General features: G+C 36.6%; 1 protein-coding gene across 2 annotated transcripts in view; it reads left to right on the forward strand.

Moving 5' to 3' along the window:
* Positions 1–99: 99 nt before the first annotated feature.
* The window catches only part of LOC306652551 (uncharacterized protein), a 57,520-nt gene continuing 33,066 nt past the window's right edge, over positions 100–24,553 (forward strand). Inside the window, exons 1-3 of one of the 2 annotated variants that reach the window (XM_079125384.1) lie at positions 100–314; positions 12,453–12,567; positions 12,726–12,899. In XM_079125384.1, the coding sequence (XP_078981510.1) occupies positions 12,493–12,567; positions 12,726–12,899 (249 nt within the window). In that variant the 5' untranslated portion in view covers positions 100–314; positions 12,453–12,492. Of the gene's footprint in view, positions 315–1,384; positions 1,421–12,452; positions 12,568–12,725; positions 12,900–24,553 lie in introns of those variants that run through there. The other variant, XR_013761450.1, reaches the window with a different exon arrangement.

The raw sequence follows: 24,553 nt of genomic DNA on the forward strand, positions 1-24,553 counted from the left end.
AAATTGCAAAGAAAGTGCAGAGATTTCCCAAGTAGCCTCATCCTCGTTTTTCTTTTGATATGATTTATGTGCACTGTCTCAGATGTAACCCATCCTAGGAAAGGTGTCATGAAGAACAAACACCAGTGTGCTATCACTAAGTGCAGTTGCATTTCCTTTGGATTCTCAGTTCTGCCTCTTCCTGTTCCAGGACCCCATCTAGGATCCCAAATGCTATTCAGTTCCTGTCCCTATAGACTTCTCTTTGTGGGTGAACAGTTTCTGAGACCTTCCTTGTTCTGATGACCTTAACAAGGTTGAGAAGGGCCTTTCAGGTACTTTTTACATTGTTCTCTATTGGGGTTTGCTTTATATCTTCATATTTATCCTGGGGCTGTGGGTCTGGGGGAGGCAGGTCACAGAGGTGGACAGCATTTCTGTGTTCTCAGGCCCCAAAAGGGGAATATCCTGTTAGTACTGACTGTGTTCACCTGGCTGAGGCAGGGCCTTTCAGGTTTCTCATTGGGAAGTTTCTGTCTCTGTGTGTCCACATTGTCTGTGATCGTCTGAAGGAAGTCACCCTGCAAGGCCTGCACATAAGGAACAGGGAGTTAGCTCCACCCCCTTGATGACTGAGTGTGTGCCCCAATTATCTGAAATTCTTCTGCACAAGTGTTTTCAGTCAACCCATTTATTTATCTATTCAGTTACTTATTTGTATCACTGTGGACATTGGGTAGTTACCTTATGCTGTTATTTATTTTCCAATTCTGTAGATCCTCATTCCTTAATTCATTCATGCTTTAACCTTTGGGGTCTTTCTACTAGGATCTTTTTTCCATTATCTCCTATTGTCCTTTAGCATATTTTCTTGCTTTGTCCCCAAATTCTTTCTGATACTTAAATGTTACCCTGACTTTATACTTACTCTCTTGGTTCTAGTATCTGCCACTTCTTCAAAGAGCCCTGACTCCCTGGATTAGAGAATGATATCAAAATCTTAATTTCTGACTGGGTATGGTGGCACACACCTGTAATCCCAATGGCTTGGGAGGTTGAGGCAGAAGGCTTATAATTTCAAAGTGAGGCTGTAAGCAATTAGACCCTATCTCTAAAAAAAGTAGCAAAAAGAGCTGGGGTGTGGCTTAGTGGTTAAGCATCCCTGGGTTTAATCCCTGGTACCAAAGTAAATTAATTAATTAATCATTTTTTTAATATACAAATTTCTATTAAAAAACTTTCATCTGGCTATTAAGTGTGCCCATTGCATTTTTTAGAATGATGTTTTATATATATATGTATATATATATTTATACATATATATTTTAGCTGTCTTATTTATTTATTTATTTTCAGCTGCAGACAAACACGATTCCCTTATTTTCATTTATTTATTTTCCTGTGGTGGTGAGGATCAAACTCAGTGTATCACAGGATCCAGGTGAGTTTCTGCCACTGATCTACACCCCCAGCTCCTGCCCATTGCATCTGGTTTTTTTTTTTTTTTTTTTTTTTTTTTGGTTTCATCTCCTGGTTTTATTAACTAGCATGATGCCACCAAGATGAGGGAGGTAGTCTCATTCCTCTGATATTTTAGCTTAAAAGGTATGATTGCCATAACCTAGCTTAAGCACCAACTACATATTTAAATGTATTCCTTCCCAAAAATCTCTGTTCTTTGGGTACCTGAAGTATAACATCAACAGGATTACAATTACCTATAGATTTTGAGATCAGGACCTGCTTTTCCTTCCAAGCCACGTCCAATCACTGTCAATACACATATGGTAAAACCAGTTTGCTTTTACAAGAGCATTTCCCTTTCATAACCAGTCACAGCACTGTCAATATCCTGGTTTAGTATTAGTTATGTAAAACAATGCCACTTAAGGAAACTGGGTAAAGAGTGTACAAAATGTATTATTTTACCAACTTCCTGGGAGGCTGTAATTATTTTAAAATAGTGTTTTACTTCATTTTGTGGTGATGGCATTTGACCCCAGAGCATCCCTCACACTGCCAGTGCTCCACCACTAAGCAACATCCCCAGCCCTTTTTGAGACTTGTCATTAAGCTGCCCAGGCGGGTTTCCCAAACATGTGATCCTCCTGCCTTAACCTCCCAGAGTAGCTCATATTAGAGGTGTGTACCACCACACCTGGCTCAAAATGTTTTAAAAATCTAAATGAAAATGTTCCTCATAGAAAAGAACAAGAGGAGGAAAACACAGAATTAAAAAAGAAAATAGGAATGGACTTAGAAGAGAGTGTGGGAGTCACCTGACCAATGGAGAACATCTATCAAGGGGATTGTGTCACCCGGTGAAAAAGGATGAAGGGTTTGATATAATAGCAGCCCTGTGACCTTTAAGATTAAGGTAATATACATACTCTAGCATTTAAAGCTAATTTATAGCACCTCTGTGCCCCTTAACATTAATGAAATATTAATGCTATTAGTGCTATTGCATGTTAAACTAATATAATAGCTGTCCCATGGCCTTTAATATTGAAGTAATCTCCACACTGTAACATCTTATACATATATATTTGCTGTCTTTCATATAAATATGAAAGATATAAGTATAAAAGACATAAATATAAAAGACAAAAATATAAATTGTGGCCTTTTATATAAATATGATATCTGTTGTGTGTCATCTAAACCTAATATAATAGCTGCCTGTGGCATTTCACACTGATATAATATGCATACTATAACAGCTAATGCTCATGTAATATTTGTCCAGTGGACTTTAGTACTAATATAATCTCCATAGTAGAGCACTTACACTTGATAAAATAGCCGCCCCATGGCCTTTCGGAGTAATATAATATCTATAATACATAATCTTAAACTAATGTAATAGCATCTTAAACTATTCTAACAACTGGTATATGGAGTTTAATAATAATGTACTGTCCATGCTAGAGCATCTAAATTCAGTATAATACCTGACTTTTGGTTTAGTGCTAATATAATGTCCATAGTGTAGCATCTAAAATTAATAAAATAACTTCCATGTGGCCTATGATAAGCATATGATATCCATACCATAGCATCTAAAACTAGTATAATAACTTCCCTGAGGCCTTTAACTTTAATATAATATCAATACTGTGTTCCCAGAAACTAATATAATAGTTGTCTTGTAGCCTTCAATGGTAATATAATATCAATACTACAGCATCAAAAACTGCTGTTATAGCTGCTATGTGGCCTTTCATACTAATATAGTATGCATATTGTGACCTCTAAAACTAGTATGATAGCTTCCATATGACCTTCAATACTAATTGAGATGCACTGTGGTACCGAAATATTATAATGGATGCTCTGTGATCTTTAATACTAATGATATCCATTCTCTAAAATCTAAAGCTAATAGAATAGGTATTATATTCTTTGGTCTTTAATACTAAAGATGTCCATCCTGTGCCATTTAAAACTAATGTAATAGTTGTCCTGTGGCTTTAAAAGTATTATAATATTCATTCCATAGTATCAAAGATTAATATAAGAGCTGTGTTGTGGCATTTATATGAACTAAATATCCATACTATAGGATCCAATACTAATATAATAGCTGCTTTACTATCTTTTATAGTAGTATTATATACGTAATGTACCATTTCAGTCTAAGGTCCTATGGACCTTAAAACTAATGTACTATACAAGCTGTCTCATCTCATCTCATCTAATAGATGCCCCTGTGTCCTTTACTACTAATGTAATGTCCATCGATAGCACCGACCTCCAATGTATTTGCCTCTAATACTAATATGATGTCCATACTGAAGTGTCTAATGTGAATATAATAACTACCCTGCAACCCTTAAGACTTATGTGCTATCCATTACATAGCCTCTATAACTAAACTGATGTAATAGCTGACCAGTGACCCTTGATATTGCTGTAATAGCCAGACTACAGACTCTCATACTAATATATTAGCTGCCTGTGACCTTTAAATAGGCTATGTATCCTACAGCTTCTCAAGTTAGCATAATAGATGCCATGTGTTCTTTAATATTAACTAAATATCCATATGATAGCATGTCTACCTAATATAATAGGTGCCCTGTGGACTTAAACATTAATATAATATATGATCTAAAACTAGTATAAGGGATGACTTGTGGCCTTTAATGATAATATGATAAACGTATTACATTCTTTAAAATTAATACTGTACCTGTCCTGCGGCCTTTGATATTTATGTAATATCCATAATATAGCTTCTAAAATTAATATAATAGCTGTCCTGTGACTATTAGTATTCATATAATACCCATGCTGTAAAATCCAAAACAAATGTAATAACTGACCTGTATCCTTTTGTAGAAAAATAATATCCATACTCTAACATCTCAAGCAAATAGAATAGCTGCCCTGTGGCTATTCATAGTAATGTAATATCTGTATAACAGCATCTTAAACTAATACAGTGGATACCTTGGGCCTTTGATATTAATGTACTATCCATGCTATAGAATCAAAACCTAACATAAAATGTGATATGTAGTCTTTATTTAATGTAATATCTCTTCTTCAACAGTTTAAACTAATGTAATATATGTCCTGTAACCTTATATACTAATATGATATCCATATTATTGCATCCAAGGCTAACATAATAGCTGATGTTTGAACTTTAATATTAATTTAACATGTTTACTATACAGTGTAAAAGTAACATAATAGCTGTCCTGTGGCTTTTATTATTAATTAAAAGCCATACCTCGGCATCTGAAACTAATAGCTTCCCTGTGGCCTTTAATGCTAATGTAATGTTCATATTATAGCATGCAAAACTAATGTAATAACTTCTCTGTGCCTTTTAATATTAATATAATCTTCATAAAATAGCTTCTGAAACTAATATTATTGCTGCTGGACTCCAATGTTATTCAAATATCTATTCTCTGGCCTCTAAAGCTAATATAGTAACTTCCCTGTGGCCCTTATTCTTGATATGATATCCATATTACATCATGGAAAACTGATAGCTGCTCTGTGGCCTTTAACATTAATACATGCAGATTGTCACATCTAACACTAATAAAATAGCTGTGTTGTGACCTTCAATACTATTATAATGCCCATACTATAACATCTTAAATAAACCTAACAACTGCCCTGCAGCTTCTCATATGGATATAACATACATATTGTAGCCTCTTACATTAATATTTATCCTGTGGCCTTTAATAGTAGTATGATAACCAGACATTAGTACGTCAAACTGATGAAATAGCTGACTTTGACCTTCAACATCAATGTAATACCCATACTTTGCTATCTAAAATAAATATAATAGCTGCCATGTATCTTTTTATACTAATATTGTACACAGAGAATAAGATTGAAAATTAATATAATGGCTGACTTCGGCCCTTTGTGTTAAAGTAGTATTGATGCAATAACATAGCTCATATAGTTGTTGAACTTTGGCCTTTAGTATTAATATAACATGTATACTACAGCATCTTATACTAATATATTAGCTGTCCTTTGGCCTTTAATATTAATATAAAATCCATATATAGCCATTTGATCTAATATTTGCTCTGTGGCCTTAAGTAATATGTAATATACTTCTTAAACTAATGTGATAACTGTCATATGGACTTCAGTATTAATGTAACATTCATACTATAGCATCATGGTTGCACGGTGATTTTTAATATTAACATAACCATCTATAATAAAGAATGGTTTTCCTTTGTTCATTTTTGGTTTTTGTTACCAGGAATTGAACCCCCGAAGCACATTTTTTGCTCTTTTTTTCTTTTATTCTTTTTTTTTTGAGACAGGGTCTTGCTAAGTTACTTAGGACTTAGCTAAGTTGCTGAGGCTGTTTGAAGTTGTGATCCTCCTGCCTTAGCCTCCTGAGCCACTGTGGTTATAGACCTGTGCCAGTGCATCCAGCTCTGCTGTATGCTTTTAAAACTAACAAAGCCACACTCTGACCTATAATACTAGTATAATATACAAACTGTACCATCTGATAGGACATGATAGCTGCCCTAGAGTCTTTAATAGTAATATTATATTTATACCCTTATATCTACCATTAATATAATAGGTACCCAGGGCCTTATACTAGCTTGATATCAGTACTATATCATCGAATATTAGTATAAATACTAACATAATATCCACATTGTAGCATTTTAAACAACCATAATAGGTGAATGTAGGACTTTAATACTAATGAAATATGTGTACTATGGCACCTTAAAATACTGTAAGAGATGTCCTGTGGCATTTAATATTAGTATGTATACATATTGTGACCTAAAAAGCTGAAGAAATAGCTGCCTTGTGGCCTTTTAATACTACATAATATCTATACAGTCACATCTAAAACTCAAAATAGCAGTCCTGTGGCCTTTATGACTAGTGCAATATCCATAAGGTAGCCTATAATATAATAGCTATCATGTGGCATTTAATATTAATATATCCACAATGTGACCTCTAAAACTAATATTATAGTTGTTCTGGGCCTTTAATATTAATAACATATCAAAACTTGCCCCCAAACATGAAATAGTAGCTGCCCTATGATCTTTAAATACTGTACTATATAGTACATCCATTCTATAGCAATTAGAGTTAATATAATAGCTTGCCTATGACCATATTAATATGATAGCCAATCTAAAATAATGTAATTGCTCCCTCGTGACCTGTAATACTTACATGATATGCAAACTATGGCATCTACAACTAATAAAATAGCAGTCTACTGGCTCTTAATACTTAGGTAATGTATATACTCTTAAGTAATATAGTAACGGCATTGTTGTCTTTAATACTAATATATTATTCATTGTATATAGCTGCCCTGCAACTTTATTATTAAACAACTATCCATACTGTAGCATCTAAGACAGACGTAAGAGCTAACTGTGGCTGATAATAATGAGGTAATATCCACAACATAGCATGTAAAGCAAATAACTGCCCTGTGGTTTTACTATTATTAAGAAATCCATAGCATAGCATGTAAAATTAATATACTAGATTTCCTGTAGCCTTTAATATTAATATAATATACGTGTCATAGCATCCAAAACTAATATAATAGCTACCCGGCAGCCTTTCACACTAAAATGATAATCCATGTTTCATGTGTACTGTGCTTAATTATTAATGCCATATTCATACTATAAGATAAGAAACTAATAAAATATATGACCTGTGGCTTTTAATGCTAATAAGATACCCATAGTAACCACCTAATGCTAATGTAATAGCTGCCATGTACCATAATAAAATATCCATAGTTTAGCAAGTAAAATTAATATAACTTATTCTGGTTATAATACTATCTTGGTACTACCATGTAGCATGTAAAATTAATATCATTGCTTCCCTGTGTCCTTTTATGTTATTATGCTATCCATACTATAACATCCAAATCTAATGTAAAGGCTGCCTTGTGCATTTGTAGAAAATAATCCATTTTACATGCCTGTGGCCTCATTGGGAACATGATGTCCATATTATAGTATCAAAACTTGATAAAAATTGCTGCCTGGTGACCTTGCATATTAAGATGTTTTCCATTTCGTAGCATGTAAAAATGATAAAATAGATGACCTGTGGACTTCAGTACTCATTTGAAATCCACCTTGTAGCATTGAAAACTGATAAGGAAACTGCCTTGTGGCCCTCAATACTGACATGGTATCCATATTATAGCTTTAAAAACTGATAATGGGGCATACCCTGTGGTCTTTTGTATTAATGTTATATCCATAACACAGCATCACATAATAATATATATAAATTGTGGCCTTTAATTTTAATATGATAAAGTTAAAAAATATCATTTATTATTAATATGATTGCTCCCTGTATCTTTTAATAATATAATATCCGCATATATCATTAACACTGATAAAATAACTGCACTGTGGCATTAATACTAATGTATTATCTGTATTTTAAACCTATATGATATTTCAGCTCTTCTGTGGGTCTTAATATTAATAAATTCTCCATATGATAATATAAAAGTGATATAACATGGTGTGGTGAATCCTTGTGGTGCCCATTACTGCTGGCCATCAGATTCCACTGCTGGCAGTTGTTTTTATGGGGTTGCTTGGCAACGGCTATTCCACCATTGACAGTAACTGCACAGTTAGGGGAGTTGGCAGTGATTCCTTCTGTTCAGGAGGATTAAGTCAGAGACTGAGGAAGCCCCCAGGGGAAGGGGTATACAAGGCTTCCTGATGAAGTCAGCCCAGAAGAAATTGGCTAACTTATACTTGGAGGGCATGATTCACAGATTGCACAAGGCTGTGAAGATTGGTGATTTAGTTGCAGTAAAAAGTTGTTTTTTTTTTTTATCTAAGGGAGGTAATGTTGATGAACCTGATAAAAGACAGGTATGGGGGTGTCTATGAGGTCAGGGACTGAAGGGCAAGGGGCCAGTTGGGGGAAGAGGGACTGATGGGGCTGCACCACTTAGGCTCTGCTCTTGGGGCAGAGCAGAAGGGAGACCAGCTCTCCTTTCACCAGGAGATGACTTTTAGACTCCCATGGAGGCCTCTGTACTGGAGACCTACAAACCTTGGAGGTCTAGCACCCAGGCCCACTTAATGAGCAGTAAAACAAAAGCAAAATTTCAACTGGTTTCCTTGTAGACTGTTTAACAGTTAAGTACACACAGCAATTTAATGTTAATGTACATACTTTAAAATGTATATTATATACATTGTAGAAAACTGCATAATGAGAAAAATATTGCTCATAATCTAGCAACATGTGGGCTAAAAAAGAGTTCTTCAGATATAATTCACTATGTGTTGTCTACTGAGAGAACTTACAAGAATTCTTTGAATGGAGACCATGGCTCCACTGTTTTTTCTTCTTTTGTTTATAACATTGCTGTGAAAGTTACAAAAGAAGAAGAAAAAAACTTACTTCTCACAGGCTTGACTCACTAGTTAATCAAATTCTGAAGGATAACTTGGTGTCCTCTTCACCAGCCAGCTGTATTCAGAGCAAGACTTGTGGAAGAGCCCTGAGTTTTCTGCAAAGACTTCATTGTTACTTTTCAAGAGAGGAGACAATAAAGTTCACTGGCAGATTGCCCACTTTCCAAAACACCAAATTTGATGCTTTTCCAATTTTGTCACCATTTTGACAGACTACACTTAAAAATAATCTGCCAAAAGCTTTGTGCACAACATTGCTGGTTCCTGTGTTCCAATACAGTTTCCTGTAGTTGTACCTTACTGTTTTTCTGTTTTTGTAAGCAGGGAGAACAGAGCATTGGTACACAGCATCCAGGAAGTGCAGGCTTTCAGTCACCAGGGCCAAGGGAGCAGCATACATAAGGTTCCCAGTCTGCAAAGGCTGCCTGCTGCTCTCCTAATGTCCCTTGCCTTGCCTTGTTCCCAAGGGATAAGGATATCTACATGGACCTGGGCCCTGGTGGTGGTTTTGTGGAAGGGAATACTTCTTGTCTCCAAAATGTGAGCTCTTTTTATGGTTATCAATATTGCAAAAATTTTAAAAATCATAAAATACCAAAGTTATAACATTTTGAAGTCCCACATGCATGGAGTATTTTAAGGTCTTAATAACACTGAAAATGTTTGTAATGAACAAAGACTTGCCATGTGGGTATCAAAAAACATTATAAAGTTTCACAAATTACTTGTTTGCCAACAGCCAAAAGACTAGTGCCTAGAACAGGATAAAATACAAAGTATGCAAATATATGGAAAAATATTTAGTATACTAGAATGGTGGGTAGGGATGTATACATTTTTAAATGTTTCACAGAACTTACCATCAAAACATCTATTTGAGGCATGTTTTGCAGCTTAACTTTAAGCAGCAGAGTCTAAGTACAACTCCTCTTGCTGAGAAATGTATTTCATTTAATGTTAGAATTAAATTTCTTCTCTTACTAGGGGCACAAATATTTTTTCCTATATCCATAAATCACTTGAGCATCTGCAAAAGTGTACTTTGTCTTTTTTAAGTCAGTTTGACTTAGCAAGCTAAAGGGCATGCATCCAATCACCAGCAACAAATAAAAGTTTTTAAAGAGGTAGAAATAAAGGAAGTCTTCTTTTCACTTCATTCTTTCTTAGGACAGTCCTTGCCAACACAAAATGTATAAAGAGGAATTTGTGTTTTCTTGTACATTTCTATGCAGAAGTGAAAGAAAACTTTTCATCTGTGTTTTTAGATATTACACATAAATTTTTATATATAGGGCTTGTTACATATATGTAATTGTATGTTAATTCTGCTTTAGTGGTATGCTGACAAAAAAGAGAGCAATTGTAAAAGATTATTACTACTGCCAATGTATTGCTTTACTTCATAAGTTTTGCTTAAAAAATGAACTCAAGCATACTTAAATGTTCTTTTATTATACTCATTTATACCCATATACTGAATACCTAGTATATCATTTAATGTCTCTTAAAACTCTTCCCTATAAGCTTTATGTTTACTTGATCAGAAATTTAAAACTGGAGATAGGACTTGATTTCAAGTAAACCCTTTCCTCATGTAGAAACACTTCAGGAGGTAGGAAACTATAAACTGCCTGTTTTAAAAGTTAGGGCAGTATTAAATATTGAACATTGGAAACCTGATTTACATGTATCCTATAAATCTAACTATTGAATAAAGTGAACCATGGTAGTTCATTTGGGTCCTACATTTCCTATCACTCTAAGTTACTTGAAAAAAAAGAAAGAGAAGCAAGGGTTATTATATTTAAATTTTGTCTTTTATTGTTGTTTTATTATCTCTCTTTACTTATAATAATTTTAAGAATTAATATTAAATTAAATGCCACGCATATGACTAGAACCACTATAGACCTCTTGTTTGCTTTACATTTCACTCAAGGTATGGCACTGTGGATTATGTGGTGGTTCTTTATTTCACGTAAGAATAAAAAATTGAATATTTCCAATTATACTTTTAATGCAGCCTAAATTTTAGTGGCATCCCAAAGTCAGTGATATTAAAATCATAGAGAAAAGAGCATTTAAGACTGACTGAAATACATAGTCCTTAAAAGATATCTCTAAAATCACTATGATGGTACTATTTTATTAATTGAAATACTCTGTTGATTCATAGTAATAGTAATGATTACAATACCCAACAAGGCAACAACTATTGAACTAGTTCTAGAAACTATTCAGATTTTTGCATAGATTCCCATTTAAGCATCACCGTAGTATCCTGGGAGGTAACTACTAACTTTAATCCTTATTTTATTGGTGATAAAATTGAGGGATAGGAGGGATAACTAGTGAGTCATAGAGGTTTAAGTAGAATTCCAGCCAATGTTGAACTAGATTAAAGGGCCATGCTCTTTATAGGCAAGTGGGATGCTCTGAGCTTAGAATGTGGTTCAGTGGTAAAGCTCTTACCTATGAGACTCCAGGCTCAGGGGTCCATCTCCAGCACCCCAAAAACAGAATAAACAAAAATAAAAAATCAGTGGGACCAGGCACAGTAGCTCATGCCTATAATTCTAGTGATTTGGGAGACAGAGGGAGAAGCATTACAAGTTCAATGCCAGCCTGGGCAACTTAGAGAGACCCTGCCTCAAAATTAAAAGTAATAATAATAAAAAGTTCTAAGGATATGGCTTTTGGGTCGAGTGCCCCAGGGTTCGAACCCTAAAAATACCAAAAAAAGAAAGACAAAAGAAAAAAGAGAATAGGCTGACAATTCATTAATTCAGTATGTAATAACAGCTGGTAAATATTGTGCTTTCCTCAGAAGATTGTAGAGGAATTGCCTGTTATTTAATGTTTATAATTTCATTAATAATTGTAGATTTTTGAGAGGGTATTTTTGAGGTCCTAAAAAAGTCACTTACTTTCATAGTGTAGGACCCCCCAAAAGGAAGACCCTTACTCGAGTCTCAGGATGGCGCGCTCCAGGAAGCATGAGAGACCTGCTTGATGCAAAAGCATGAGGCACTTTAATAACGGAGCTCCGGGCCAACACGTATCTCATGCAGGAGATACAGGAGTTGACCACAAGGCTCAGAAATCAGGGGTTTATATAGGAAAAGTTAGGGAGTTTGGCGCGGGTACACATTATTGGCTGATTCAAACATAAGTGGGCACATGACTACATTGATTACATCAGCAAGTAGTACGTGCAAATTGACATTCCAGCAATGTGGTAGGGCAGTTTATTTTGGTTAGCAGGGGTCAAGTTAACCTTAAAGAAAAGGGAAGAAGGGGGAAAGTGGGTGACACCAGATGGTCCACGGCCTTGTGGAGATTGTTTATCCTCCATGGCCAGTTAGTTTTTGATGATTTGGCAGTCTTATTTTAGGCTTGTTTAGGTATGTTCAGGCCTCAAGCCTGTCCCTCTTTGTTTCTTTTCCTAAGTTCATTTGCTAGACTACAGATTCTGTGCTTTAATTATGGGCACTTAAATTTTAACTCCTTCAATAGGACTGTTCTACATTATGCCTGTGCCTTTGGCAAAGCAGAAATGGTGGTTTTTGTAATAAAGAAGAATTGTAAGATCGACCTCAGTGATCTTGATGGCAACACACCATTGATGAAGGTAGAGGCAGCCACGGGTTTCTGTAGGATAAAATTTGACTGAAATGCTTAGGAGAAAAATTCATTAATTTAATTTAAATGTGGCTAATTAGTAAAACGTGAAATGTTTTTCTTTGATTCTCAAAATTTATAGTTTATTTCATGGTATAAAACCAACAGGCACTACAGTTCATGGAAGAGTGGTGTGCAAATATCCTATTAGAACATGGTGCCAATCCACATGCTCACAACATCAGGAATGAAACAACTCTCCACCTGGCTGTTGCTTTTAAGTCACCATCTTTAGTGGAAAAACTGATTTCACTAATTGTGAATTTAGAAGCCAAAACCAAGGTATACACCAGACACCATTATTTCCAAAATACTTAAACTGTGTTTATTTTGACTGTGACATTGTTCAACAAACGTGGATTTTTACGCAGGCTTTTTTTGTTTGTTTGTTTGTTTTTTAAAAATTAGAATGCAAACAGTTGTTGAAAGGTCTCTTCCTTTTTTTCATTTTTTTAAACTCATGAATATGTTTACCTCTAAAAGTTGTCCATATTTAAAATTAAGGAGACTCATTCAGAAATTCTGAAATTCAAGCTTCTCTTAAGAACTAATGTGCCCCTCTGAGCCCCATTACTGTGTGGTGAGGGTGTGTAGTGTGTGCCTCCTGCATAGCATGGAGGAGTGTTCTGTTTGCTGCTGTCAAAATGTAGCATTCATTCAGATGACCTACTTTTCCTCAAATAAGTATACAATTCCTGTTTTAGAGTATATTCTTATACATATTTCATGGTTCTCTTGATAGGTTCTATTGATTTATAAGAATCTGGCCTATACAATAAATTATAAATCTCTTTGAAATGAATTCAAGTTTAGCATTTACTTTATTTTAAATTATTATGATAGTTTTATAGTTATACATGGGACTTGGTTTCATCCTGACAAACAGATGTGAATGGGAATTAATTTCAGTTCTGACCCCCTTGGCCTCCCTCTTTGCCTCTCATGATCCCTCCCCTGCCTCAATCTCCTTCCTCTCCCCTGCTGGATAACTTTTTGCTCCAATGAGTTTGCATTTGATTGGTCATTCATGTTATCTTTCCCTCCCCCCCTTGCTTTATTTTACTCTAACTTCTATTTTTGAGAGAAAATGTTTGACTTTTGAGTTTCTGAGTTTGGCTAATTTTACATGGCAGGATATTCTCTATTTCCACCCGTTTACCAACAAATAAAATAATTTTATTCATTTTATATGTAGAATGTGTATATCATTTATATAATATGTAGTATATATTAATTTATATATTTTTATATATAATACATATTATATAACAAATATGCAGTACAATATATAGTACATATCATATATACATATGCATATACATGTACACATATGTGTGCATATACATCTACATCTGTCTATATATATATATATATAACATACATGGATATACCTGGATCAATTACATAATATAGCTATTATGAATTTGTTACTGTAAATATTGTTGTGGCACTGTTGCCATAGTATGGTAATTTTAGATCTTTCAGGAGAATAGGAAGAGTGAAATAGTTGGATTATATTGTGGTCATATGCCTAGTTTTGGTTGTTCTTAGCTATCATGACAGTAGAATATATTTTCACATATCATTCATTCATAGCCTATCTCTTCCTATATTTGTGGTTTTACATGATGTGGAGTTAGACTGGTTGTGATTTCATATATGAACATAGGAAAATTGGGTGTGATTCACTCTATAGTGATTCCTACCCCTATTCTCCCTCCTATCCCTCACTCCACACAGTCCAATCCAGTGAACCTCCTCTCCTCCCTCGCTCTGCCTCTCATGAGTCAGCATCCAATATTACAGCATATAGCCTTAGGATTTTTGGGATTGGCTTATTTCACTTAGCAAAATAAGTCTCCAGTTCTATGCATTTACTGGCAAATGCCATAATTTGTTTCTTTCTTTTGACTGAAAAATAGTCCATTGTATATATTTGCCACATTTTCTTTATCAATGCATCTATTGAAAGGCATCTAGGTTGGTTTCATAGCTTAGGTATTAAGAATTGAACTGCTGTAAAATTGATGTGGCCATATCACTGTAGTAGGCCAATTTTATGTCTTCTGGGTATATGCTAAGAGTGGGATAAATGTGTCAAATGGTGGATCCATTCCTAGTTTTCTGAGGAATTTCCATACTGCTAATGGGCTACACCAATTTTCAGACCCACCAGTAATGTATGAGTGTAACTTTTCCCCCACATCCTTATAACATTTATTATTACTGTAGGCTTTATAATTTCTATTCTGACTACAGTGAGAAGAAATCTCAGTGTAGTATTAATTTCATTTCTCTAATTGCTAGTGATATTGGATATTTTTTCATATATTTACTGATCACATTTCTTCTGTGACATGTCTGTTCAGTTATGAGGCCCATTTACCAATTGGGTTATTTGGGGTTGTTTGGTATTAAGTGTTTTGAGTTCTTTGTATATCCTGGAGATTAATGCTCTATCTGAGAGTAGGTGTCAAAGATTTCCTCCCATTCTGTGGGCTGTCTCTTCATGTTCTTGATTGTTTCTTTTGCTGTAAAGCAGATTTTCAGTTTGTTACCATCCCGTTTATTGATTCATGATTTTATTTCCTACACTTTAGGAGTCTTGTTGAGGAAATTGGTTCCTAATCTGACATGATGGAGAGTTTGTTCTACATTTTCCTCTAGTAGATGCAATGTTTCTGGTCTAATGCCAGTTTGAGTTTTATTTTGTTCAGAGTGAGATATAGGAGTTAAATTTCACTCTACTTCATATGGATTTCCTGTTTTCCAGCACCATTTGTTGAAAATGCTATCTTTTCTTCAGTGTGTATTTATGGTGTCTTTTTCTTGTATGAGATAACTGTATATATGTGGGTTTGTCTATACATCTTCTCTTCTGTACCATTTGTCTTCCTATCTGTTTTGGTGCCAATATGATGTCTTTTTTGTTACTGTTGCTCTGGAGTGTAATTTAAGTTCTGGTATTGGAATGCCTCCTGCTTCACATTTCTCATGGAGGAATGGTTTGGTTATTCCCAGCTTCTTCATTTTCCAAATGAAATTTCATGACTGATGTATTTATTTTTATGAAGAACACAAGTAGAACCTTAAAAGGTATTGAATTAAATCTGTACAGCATTTTTGGTAGTCTGTTATTTTTAAAATACCCATTAAAGGGTTTCAAGATGGCGGCCTAGAGAGTGGCTGCATTTCATGTTGCGCCAGGACTCAGGATTCAAAAGAGGAGATATTGAGACACTTGGGACCAACTCAAAGGAGCCAGGTGACTCTCACCTGTTGGGAAGGCGTCCCGGATGGGACAGTGGTCCCAGAATGCAGGAAACTTTGTGAAGTAGAGCTGCCGGTGAGACACCCCTCCCCCGGCTGGAGCAGTGAACTCGGACAACTGGGAGCCCCGTAAAGGAGGCCGCTCGGCACAGCGCTGGGACTCGGAGCAACCACTGGGGCTCCAGCAGCTGCCCAGGGGAGGAGTGTCGAGGAGAGCTGTGTGGACTCAGGACACTGGGGCCTGCCCTGAGGAGGAGGAGGAGGAACGTGGCCGCTTGGATTCGGAGTGACTGCACCAGAGCTACAGGCAGTTGGCAGAGAAGCCGCGCACGAGCTGTTTGGACTCAGAACGACTGCTTCTGAACACCGGGGCCAGCCCGAAGGATGAGGAGGAGGAAGAGGAGCGTGGCCGCTTGGGTTCAGAGTGACTACACCAGAGCTAAAGGCAGTTGCCAGAGAAGGGGCTGCGTGGCGAGCTATTTGGACTCAGACCACTTCTGAACACCGGGGCCTGCCCGGAGGACTAGGAGGAGGAGGAGGAGGAGCACGGCCACTTGGATTCGGAGTGACTACACCAGAGCTACAGGCGGTTGCCAGAGGAGGGGCTGCGTGGCGAGCTGTTTGGACTCAGAACACTTCTGAACCCCGGGGCCTGCCTGGAGGAGTAGGAGGAGGAGGAGGAGGAGCGCGGCGGGTCGTTTGGACTCACAGTGACTGCATTAGCACTCCACGCGGCTGCTCAGAGGAGAAGGCGAGTGGTGAGTTGTTTGGACTTAAAGTGACAGCTCCTGAACACAGGGGGGTTACCTGGAGGAGAAGCGTGGTGGGTCGCTGGGTCTTGAGTGGCTGCACCAGAGCTCCGGGCGGTTGCCCAGAGGACAACAGTGGGTCACATGGATTCAGAGCCACTCAGAGCAACCGCTCCTGAACACTCGGGGGGTTATCTGGAGAAGGAGGAGGAACGAGGAGGGTCACTTCGACTCGGAGTGATTGATTGCCCAGGGCTACGGGTGGTTGGTGGGAGGTGGAGGCACGCAGTGAGTTTCTTGGACTCCTAGTGACCGCACCAGAATACTGGGCAGCTGTCTGGAGGAAGAGGCATGTGGCGGGTCTCTGTGATTCAGAGTGATTGTACGGGGCCCCAGGTGGCTGCTCAGAGGAGGGGCCGCATAGCCAGGCGATTAGGTGCAGAGCAGAGCCCCAGGATCTAGGAGGCTTCTTGGTGGAAGAGCCGCACAGAGACAGGCTTAGGGCGGAGCGAAGGTTCCAGACCTGCGGGCAGATTCTCTGAGGAGGGGCAGCCTAAGGAGATTCATCTGCGAATGGTGAGGCTCCCAGGCCCAGGAGGTAGGGCCGGGCCCCAGGGAAATTTGCAGAGGAAGGCAGCCCAGACCAGGTGGTAGCTGTAAATTGAGGGGAACCTCTAGGAGGGAACTGACCAGGGAGACCTGCCCATGGGGTGAGTCCTCCCTGCCGGGTGAGGTTTCCCCACAAGGACGGTAAAACCAGAGACTCAGGCCCAAACAGGCCTTGCCTCAGCCCGCAGCCTAGGTCCCCTTTGGATGACCATTGGTCAACAAGTGGAGGCACCTCTGCCCACTAGCAGGGATTATACCCCACCTGAAGGCCACCACTCCTAGAGAGGCAGCTTCCTTGTGGAGCACCGCATTATCAATTTCCTCCAAGACTTCAGGCTACTGAAGGCTAAGGGGGGATATATATAGAAATCTTCAGGGACATTGTAAGTCAATAGAGGAAATCTGCAATATCTCAGCGGTCCACTGATACCTGAACAATATGAGAAAACAAGGAAAGAAAATGCTGCAAACAAATCTAGATGTTACATCAATAAAACCCAATGACAGCATGGCAGAAGAAATGACAGAAAAGGAGTTCAGAATGTACATAATTAAAATGACCAGAGAAGCAAACGATGAGATGAAAGAGCAAATGCATGCACTGAAAGATGAGATGAAAGAGCAAATGCAAGCATTGAATGATTGCACCAATCGACAGTTAAAAGAGCAAATACAGGAAGCAAAAGATCATTTCAATAAAGAGTTAGAGATATTGAAAAAAAAACCAAACAGAAATCCTTGACATGAAGGAAACAATAAACCAAATTAAGAACTCCATAGAAAGCATATCCAATAGGATAGAACACCTGGAAGACAGAACCTCAGACATTGAAGACAAAATATTTAACCTTGAAAACAAAGTTGAACAAACAGAGAAGATGCTAAGAAATCATGAACAGAATCTACAAGAACTATGGGATATCATGAAAAGGCCAAATTTAAGAATTATTGGGATTGAGGAAGGCCTAGAGAAACAATCCAAAGGAATGAACAACCTATTCAATGAAATAATATCAGAAAATTTCCCAAATCTGAAGAATGAAATGGAAAATCAAGTTCAAGAGGCTTATAGGACTCCAAATACACAAAATTACAACAGACCCACACCAAGGCACATTATAATGAAAATACCTAACATACAAAATAAAGACAGAATTTCAAAGGCTGTGAAAGAAAAGAACCAAATTACATTCAGGGGGAAATCAATACGGATATCAGCAGATTTTTCAATCCAGACCCTAAAAGCTAGAAGGGCCTGAAACAACATTTTTCAAGCCCTGAAAGAAAATGGATGCCAACCAAGAATCTCATACCCAGCAAAACTTACCTTCAAATTTGATGATGAAATAAAATCCTTCCATGATAAACAAAAGCTAAAAGAATTTACAAAAACAAAGCCAGCATTACAGAACATTCTCAGCAAAATATTCCATGAGTTGAAAAATAAAGAAGGAAATCAGCAAAGGGAGGAATTATCCTAAAGGAATTGTCAAATAAAGGAGGAAACAAGTTGTGTCAAACAAATAAATAAATAAAATTTAAAAAATGAACCAAATGACCAGGAAACCAAATCATATCTCTATAATAACCCTGAATGTTAATGGCCTGAATTCATCAATCAAAAGACATAGACTGGCAGATTGGATTAAAAAGAAAGATCCAACAATATGTTGCCTGCAAGAGACTCACCTCATAGAAAAAGATACCCATAGACTAAAGGTGAAAGGATGGGCAAAAACATACGATGCACATGGACTCAGCAATAAAGCTGGAGTATCCATTCTCATTTCCGATAATGTGGACTTCAAGCCAAAGTTAGTCAGAAGGGATAAAGAAGGTCATTTCATACTGCTTAAGGGAAGCATAAATCAGCAAGGTATAACAATCATAAACATCTATGCCCTAAACAGTGGCTCATCCATGTATGTCAAACAAATCCTTCTCAATTTCAGAAACCAAATAGACCATAACACAATAATACTAGGTGATTTTAACACGCCTCTCTCACCACTGGACAGATCTTCCAGACAAAAATTGAACAAAGAAACCATGGATCTCAATAACACAATCAATAATTTAGACTTAACAGACATTTATAGAATATACCATCCAACCAAGAGCGAATACACTTTCTTCTCAGTAGCACATGGATCCTTCTCTAAAATAGACCATATATTATGCCACAAAGCTAATGTTAGCAAATACAAGAAGATAGAGACACTACCTTGTATTCTATCAGATCATAATGGATTGAAGTTAGAAATAAACGAAAGAGTAAAAAACAGAAACTACTCCAATACCTGGAGATTAAACAATATGCTATTATATGATGAATGGATAACAGAAGATATTAGGAAGGAATTTAAAAAATTCTTAGAGGTAAATGAGAACAAAGAAACATCATATCAAAATCTCTGGGACACTATGAAAGCAGTACTTAGAGGGAAATTTATTTCATGGAGCGCATTTAATAAAAGAAGTAAAACTCAACAAGTAAACGACCTAACACTACAGCTCAAAGCCCTAGAAAAAGAAGAACAGACCAGCACCAAAAGTAGTAGAAGACAGGAAATAGTTAAACTCAGAGCTGAAATCAATGAAATTGAAACAAAAGAAACAATACAAAAAATTGACAAAATAAATACTTGGTTCTTTGAAAAAATAAACAAAATTGATAAACCTTTAGCCACACTAACAAAGAGAAGACGAGAGAAAACCCAAACCACTAAAATTCGGAATGAACAAGGAAATATCACAACAGACAGGATTGAAATACAAAACATAATTAGAAGTTATTTTGAAAATCTATACTCCAACAAAATAGAAAATTTTGAAGACATCAACAGGTTTCTAGAGACATATGAATTGCCTAAACTGAACGAGGAGGACATACACAACTTAAATAAATCAATTTCAACATTGGGGTAGTGGGATCATTCCTTAACATTGTGAAGGCCATCTATGCTAAGCCCATGGCCAATATCATTCTAAATGGTGAAAAACTGAAAGCATTCCCCCTGAAAACTGGAACAAGGCAGGGATGCCCTCTTTCACCACTTCTATTCAACATCGTTCTTGAGACTCTAGCCAGAGCAATTAGACAAACCAAAGAAATTAAAGGGATACAAATTGGAAAAGAAGAACTCAAACTATCCCTGTTCGCTGATGACATGATTATATATTTAGAGGAACCTGGAAATTCCACCAGAAAACTCTTAGAACTCATAAGTGAATTCAGTAAAATAGCAGGTTACAAGATCAATGCCCATAAATCCAACACATTTTTATACATAAGTGATGAATCTTCAGAAAGAGAAATTAGGAAAACTACCCCATTCACAATAACCTCGAAAAAAATAAAATACTTGGGAATCAATCTCACAAAAGAGGTGAAAGACCTCTACAATGAGAACTATACAACACTAAAGAAAGAAATTAAAGAACACCTTAGAAGATGGAAAGATCTTCCATGTTCTTGGATAGGAAGAATTAATATTGTCAACATGGCCATACTACCTAAAGTGCTATACAAATTCAATGCAATTCCAATTAAAATCCCAATGATGTACCTTACAGAAATAGAGCAAGCAATTATGAAATTCATCTGGAAGAATAAGAAACCCAGAATAGCTAAAGCAATCCTCAGTAGAAAGAGTGAAGCAGGGGATATTGCAATACCAGATCTTCAACTCTACTACAAAGCAATAGTAACAAAAACGGCATGGTATTGGTACCAAAATAGAAAGGTAGATCAATGGTATAGAATAGAGGACACGGACACAAACCCAAATAAATACAATTTTCTCATACTAGACAAAGGTGCCAAAAATATGCAATGGAGAAAAGATAGCCTCTTCAACAAATGGTGCTGGGTGAATTGGAAATCCATATGCAACAGAATGAAACTAAACCCATATCTCTCACCATGCACGAAACTAAACTCAAAATGGATTAAGGACCTCGGAATCAGACCAGAGACCCTGCAGATTATAGAAGAAAAAGTAGGTCCAAATCTTCACCTTGTTTGTCTAGGATCAGACTTCCTTAACAGGAGTCCCATAGCACAAGAAATAAAAGCTAGAATCAACCACTGGGATAGATTCAAACTAAAAAGCTTTCTCTCAGCAAAGGAAACTATCAGCAATGCGAAGAAAGAGCCTACAGAGTGGGAGAATATCTTTGCCAATCATACCTCAGATAGAGCACTAATCTCCAGAATCTATAACGAACTCAAAAAACTCTACTCCAAGAATTCAAATAATCCAGTCGACAAATGGGCTAAGGAAATGAATAGACACTTCACAGAAGAAGATCTACAAGCAATCAACAAACATATGGAAAAATGTTCAACATCTCTAGTAATAAGAGAAATGTAAATCAAAACCACCCTAAGATTCCATCTCACCCCAATTAGAATGGCGATTATCAAGAATACGAGCAACAACAGGTGTTGGCGAGGATGTGGGGAGAAAGATACACTCATACATTGCTGGTGGGGCTGCAAATTAGTGCAGCCACTCTGGAAAGCAGTGTGGAGATTCCTTAGAAAACTTAGAATGGACCCTCCATTTGACCCAGCTATCCCACTCCTTGGCCTATACCCAAAGGACTTAAAATCAGCATACTACAGAGATACAGCCACATCAATGTTCATAGCTGCTCAATTCACAATAGCCAGACTGTGGAACCAACCTAGATGCCCTTCAATTGATGAGTGGATAAAGAAACTGTGGTATATATATACAATGGAATATTACTCAGCCATAAAGAATGATAAAATTATGGCATTTGTAGGGCAAATGGATGAAATTGGAGAATATCATGCTAAGTGAGATAAGCCAATCTCAAAAAGCCAAAGGACGAATGATATTGCTAATAAGTGGAGGATGACACATAATGGGGGGGGAGGGAAGGGTTAGTGTTAGGGTTAGTGTTAGGGTTAGGAAGGGGGGCAAGTATGGAGGAAGGAAGTACTGTATAGAGGGTAAAGAGGGGTGGAAGTGGTGGGGGGAAGGGAAAAAATAACAGAATGAATCAAACAACATTACTCTATGTAAATTTATGATTACACAAATGGTATGCCTTTACACCATGTACAAACAGAGAAACAACATGTATCCTATTTGTTTACAATAAAAAAGTAAAATAAAAAAATTTAAAAAATAAATAAATAAATAAATAAATAAAATAAAATAAAATACCCATTCAAAAACATGCAAGCTCTTTCCATCTTTCCAGGTCTTCTCTAACGTCTTTCTTTAAAGTTCTGTAGTTTTCATTGTAGAGTTTGTCCACCTATTTTGTAAGATTGATTCACAAATATTTTATTTTTAAGGCTCCCATTCAAGAGAGTTTTCCTAATTTCTCTTTGATTCATCACCAGTATATAGGAATGCAATTGTTTTATGGATGTTAATTTTATATCCTGCTACATTGTTGAATTCATTTATTAGTTCTAGAAAATTTCTAGTGGAATTTCTATGTGTATTAAATATAGAATCACATTGTCAGCAAATAGGGATAATTTGAATTTTTTTCATTCATATCCCTTTAATTTCTTTCTTCTGTCTAATTGCTCTGACTAAAGTTTCCAGAACTATGTTGAATCAAAAAAGTGAAAGAGGGAATTCCTTTCTTGTTCCAATTTTTAGAGGGGACACTTTCAATTATTCTCCATTTAGAATGATGTTGGCCTTGGGTTTAGCATATACAGCCTTTACAATGTTGAGGTATATTCCTAGGATCCCTAGTTTTTCTACAAGAGTGAATGCTCTATTTTGTCAAATGATTTTTTGGCATCTATTGACATAATCATGTGATTTGTGCCTTTAAATCTGCTGATGTGGTGAATTATATGTACTGATTTCCATATGTTGAAACAACCTTGCTCTCTGGGAAGAACCTCATTAAGCACCATGCACTACCTTTTAAATATGTTCAAATCTTCAACATGTTCGTTTAGGATCAGACTTCCTTAACAGGACTCCCATAGCACAAGAAATAAAAGCAAGAATCAATAACTGGCATAGATTCAAACTAAATAGCTTTCTCTCAACAAAGGAAACCATCTGCAATGTGAAGAGAAAAACTACAGAGTGGGAGAAAATCTTTGCCATGCATACTTCAGATAGAGCACTAATTTCCAGAATATATAAAGAACACAAAAATCTCTACAGCAAGAATACAAATAAAACAATCAACAAATGGCTAAGGAAATGAACAGACACTTTGCAGAAGATCTACAAGCAATCAACAGATATATGGAAAAATGTTCCACATCTTTAGTAATAAGAGAAATGCAAATCAAAACTACCCTAAGATTCCATATCACCCCAATTAGAATGGCGATTATCAAGAATATTAGCAACAATAGGTGTTGGCGAGGATGTGGGGAAATAGGTACACTCATAACCTGCTGGTGGGGCTGCAAATTAGTGCAGTCGCTCTGGAAGGCAGTGGAAAGATTCCTTAGGAAACTTGGAATGAAACCACCATTTGACCCAGCTATCCCACTCCTTGGCTTATACCCAAAGGAATTAAAATCAGCATACTACAGAGATACAGCCACATCAATGTTCATAGCTGCTCAATTCACAATAGCCAGATTGTGGAACCAAACTAGATGTCCTTCAGTAGTTGAATGAATAAAGGAACTGTGGTATAAATATACAATGGAATATTATTCAGCCATAAAAATAATAAAATTATGGCATTTGCAGGCATATGGATGAAATTGGAGAATATGCTAAGGGAGATAAGCCAATCTCAAAAAACTAAAGGACGAATGATCTCACTGATAAACAGATGATGACACATAATGGGGGGTGGGAAGGAGCAAGAATGGAGGAAGGAGGGACTAGGTAGAGGGATAAGAGGGGTGGGGGGGGGAAGAAAAAAATAACAATGAATCAAAAACTTCTACCCTAAATAAATGTATGACTACAAAAATGGTATGCCTCTACTTCATGTACAAACAGAAACAAGATGTATCCCATTTGTTTATAATAAAAATGAATTAAAAAAGAAACAAAATAGACACTGTATAATGAAAATAAAGTCTTCATATGCAACTTGCCAGTATTACATTGAGAATTTTTTCATCTATACTCATCAGGAATATTGATCTGAAAATTTCTTTCCCTGGTGAGCCTTTTTGTTTTGGTTTTGTTATCAGGATGATACTAACTTCATAGAATTACTTTGGAAAGATTACCACTTTCCTTACTTCATGAATAAATTGAGGAGTATTGCTGTTTTCTTTGAAGGTCTGGTAGAACTGAGTTAAAAATCCTTCTGGTCCTGGGCTTT

Source organism: Sciurus vulgaris (genome assembly GCF_902686455.1).
Source record: "Sciurus vulgaris genome assembly, contig: HiC_scaffold_272_arrow_ctg1, whole genome shotgun sequence".
NCBI classification, from domain to species: Eukaryota; Metazoa; Chordata; class Mammalia; order Rodentia; family Sciuridae; genus Sciurus; species Sciurus vulgaris.